General features: G+C 35.5%; 1 protein-coding gene across 1 annotated transcript in view; it reads right to left on the bottom strand.

The window, feature by feature from the left end:
* The window catches only part of LOC106689080 (tubulin alpha chain), a gene marked incomplete at its 5' end in the record, with an annotated part of 21,652 nt that extends 20,483 nt beyond the window's left edge, over positions 1-1,169 (bottom strand). Inside the window, 1 exon segment of the mRNA XM_067052878.1 lies at positions 868-1,169. Coding sequence (XP_066908979.1) covers positions 868-1,169 — 302 coding nt within the window.
* Between the last annotated feature and the right edge of the window lie 2,672 nt (positions 1,170-3,841).

The following is a 3,841-nucleotide window of genomic DNA, read 5'->3' as shown; positions in this document are numbered from 1 at the left end:
AGGGAACCCAAAGATAAGTCTTACAACACAATTCATGAGTCTCTTCAGTCTAGTCCTGCAGATAGCCCTCCGTACACCAAGGATCCGTAGTCGAAGTGGGGGAAGACAAGAGAGGATACTAGGAGTTGACGAGTGTTCTGAGGAATGGAATTACGGAATTTTAGGAATTGTTTGAGTGATATCTGGAATAAATGGAAGGAGTGATATCTGGTTAAGGGGTCCCTGTTACATAGGGAACATTAAGGTCTTTATGTATGATTTTATTTGTGACAAAGGAAGGAGCATTGAGGATTTTACGAAGGATTGGATACGAGAGGAATTCGAAGGTTAAGTGGAGCCCCGAAGCTCAACTCCGTATGTCCAGATTGGCCTTATTACAGTCATGTAGATCAGGCTTTTGTAATGTATTGGAAGTTTAGACCGTTTGTCTAGTAAGTGCTGTAATAGTCGAAACCGACGTGCAGTTTTCTGTCTTTTCATTCTTGTGTGAGGATTCCAGGTTAAGCGTTTGTCCAAATGTAGTCTAAGGTAGCGGATCTGTTTGACAGGGGTAAGCGTAACATTATTAAATGAAACTGTAGGGCAGACGGTAGGTTTACGACGAAGCCTTCGTAACTTAAAATTTGAGGAAGATCCAGTCAAAACAACGGGCGGACAACGCATTGTTGCGCCTGCGTGACTAAATGAGGCCGTTCAGATCAGAGTACTGTTTGGTAGCACAATAATTTCTTTAGGCCATCACTCAACGAATCGAGTATTTCTATTTTTAATTATGGTATATATGCTATATTGAATAGTTGTATTTGTATTGATGTCAATATTTTTTTTTCCCATTAGTCCCCACTTATTATATATTCTACAACTTACCGTAGGCGATGGGAAGATGGCGATCTCAATTTTGCTCTTCTTACCATAGTCGTGCTCTAAGCTCTCCACGATCAGGGCGTTAAACCCGGACCCGGAACCTCCGCCGAAGGAATGGAAGAGGAAGAACCCCTGGAGTTTGTCACAGGCTTCCGCCTGCCTCCTGAGGGCGTCCATCAACTTCGGCACCATCTTCCGGCCCGTCGTGTAGTATCCTCTTGCGAAGTTGTTGGCAGCGTCTTCCGTTCCTGCCAGGAGCATGTTCGGCATGTAGAGCTGTTTGTGTTTACCGGTCCGGACAACATCTGAAAGGGAATAGCCGTGAAGAATAATTATGATACTGCCGAAACTACTTTAATAAGGTCTTAAAAAAGATTCTTAAAGATTATGCCTGGTATATATGGTTTATTATCAAGGTTTTACTATAATTAATAATAACATTAGTTTAAAAATGCTTATGTAATGATGTATCATCGATTTTTTTTTTTAAATTATTTATTTAATGTAATTTACAACTGTACAAAATAATACAATAGGTAAATATGTAGTACGTTTCATATACACATGAAAATCTTGGGAAGGAACCACCCATTGGTGGTACTTCAAAAATTAATTTAAATTAGAAGGTCCCGTGGCCATCTTTATTTCAGACGCCTCGGAGGATTATCAGGGATTGTTAAGGATGAAATATTAAGAATTAATGGGTCAGGATGGGTAAGGAGTTTGGAATGAAAAGACGCATTTTGGGTCAAATCTGCAACGAATGGGATGTTAAGGTCTTTGTAAATGAGTTTATTGGTGACGTAATAAGGAGCATCAAGGATTTTACGTAGGATTTTGGATTGTACGGATTGGGTGTGGGAGGAATTTGATGGTTTGGTGGAGCCCCAGAGCTCAATTCCATATGTCCAAATTGGTCTGATTGTTGTAGTGTATACTAATTTTTTGTAGTGAATGGGAAGTTTAGAGCGTTTGTCAAGTAAGTGTTGTAGCAATCGGAATCTACGAGCAGTTTTTTGTCGTTTCAGTCTTGTGTGTGGATTCCAAGTAAGTCTCTTGTCAAGATGGAGTCCTAAGTATCGAATCTGTTCAACAGGGATTTTATTATAAAAAATAAACAGAACTTTGGATTTCTAAAAAAAAAAAAAAAAGTTTTTTATAATTGCACTTGTATTTTATATACACAATTATATATAATTATATAATTTTATATACACAATGTATCTTGTTTTCTTTTAGCCCTGGAAAGTGCAGCGAAACGTTCGTTTACACTAAATACTTTTTGTACCTTTATTGACCACCACCCTTACTATCTTTCTACAATTCACTCTTATTTTGGTTTATAATTTTATCGTTACCTAAAATCTAGCGCTAGTTACAACTCTTCTTATGTCGTTATGATATTGTAGGAATTTTGCATAGGGAATTTGTCTGAAAAACTATAAATAGATTTATTTTATCAAATATCATGAAAAATACTATTCCTACGAAGATAAATGTTATGAACTATCTTATAGTACACTAAACTAGCTTTAATTTGAATGCTCATAGACATTTGTGCGTCAAATGGTTTTTGAGATATAGATGTCTCAAAATAAATTTACAGACTATTGATTTTTAAGTGCATTTATTATGAAACTTTTTTTTTTTTTGACTTTATTTAGTTTATTCACAACTGTAAAAGTATTTTTACAACCAGCGAATGAGATGTAGAGAGTGAAAAAAAAAATAATAAATTGAAATCTAAACCTCTCCATTAAAATTTAAATTTAAAAATAAATTTTTAGAGGTCCCTATTCCAGCTCCTTCGTGAACGTCGTCTCGTATCTGGTAAGTCTAGTGTTGATAGTCCTTGAATTAGAGGGTTAGTGTGTCGTGAAACCGTTTATATAATGAATTAATGGTTGTTTGTACGTAGGGAGTTCGTAAGTCTTTGTGTAGGTTCTTGTTACTGATGTAGGGAGGAGCGCTACTGATCAGTCTTAGTAATTTTGATTGAAATTGTTGCAGTTTCAGTAAGTTAGTTTTTTTGGAATATCAGTAAGTCCAAATAGGTCTGAGAAGGTAAGTATAAATCTTTAGTTTTTCTGAAACGGGTAATTTTGATCGTTTATTTAAAAGATGAAATAATAGTTTAAGTCGGAAATTCAGCTTTTGTTTTGTTATTTTTATGTGGGAGGTCCATAACATTGCTTTTTAAAAAAGATATATCTGCGAATTAAATAACATAAAAATCAGTGAAGACTAAAATGACTTTATTCTAACATATTTACAAGAACTACATGTTACTTTCACTGTTACAGAGTGTCTCTCTTCTTCTATCTTCTTACTTAGCTATCTAGTCTAGGAAATATATACGAACACTTGAGAAGAGGGGGTAGGAAGAATAGTGAAATAGAAGAAGGGGTTAGGACCAATCAAATAATTTAGGAAATTAGGCGGAGCCTAGAGAGCCTATGAAATTAGAAGTAAATATTTGGGAGGGGGAAAAAGGCGTGACTAGAAAGAGGGTGGCCAGACTTCCAAGAAATTGAGAGTAAGGTACCATGACCTAAGGACTCGTGAGAACTGACTTACATGTGTTAAACATAAAATAGTTAGACTGATGCAAGTCCATTGTTAGATGACAGCTTGTACCTGCCAAGTGTAAACCCTTGCTTTTTTACATTGGTATAGAATACTAAGGAAAGGTCACTTCCTCTATGGTCAGTGTCTGTCGAAATGTGCCAGATGTCTATAGTTTATACTATATAGTTTATAATAATAGCTGTTAAATAATATAGCGTTCGTTAACTTGCGGGAACTATTGAAAGTAAATAGTTCTATAAGGGCTCATATTTTAGTAAATTTACTCTACTTTAAATGGGTTCTGTTAGGTTTTGTTGTATTAATAGTTTTAATGATGATAATAAAAATTAATTTTTTTAATTCTAAGTTTGACCACTATTTGCGCTGCCACCATTAGGCGCTCGACCTT

Source organism: Halyomorpha halys, unplaced genomic scaffold, assembly GCF_000696795.3.
Source record: "Halyomorpha halys isolate HHAL.00 unplaced genomic scaffold, Hhal_1.1 Scaffold1275.1, whole genome shotgun sequence".
Classification (NCBI taxonomy): domain Eukaryota; kingdom Metazoa; phylum Arthropoda; class Insecta; order Hemiptera; family Pentatomidae; genus Halyomorpha; species Halyomorpha halys.
Note: the sequence above shows the minus strand (reverse complement) of the source record. Positions and strands in the feature narration are given on the sequence as shown.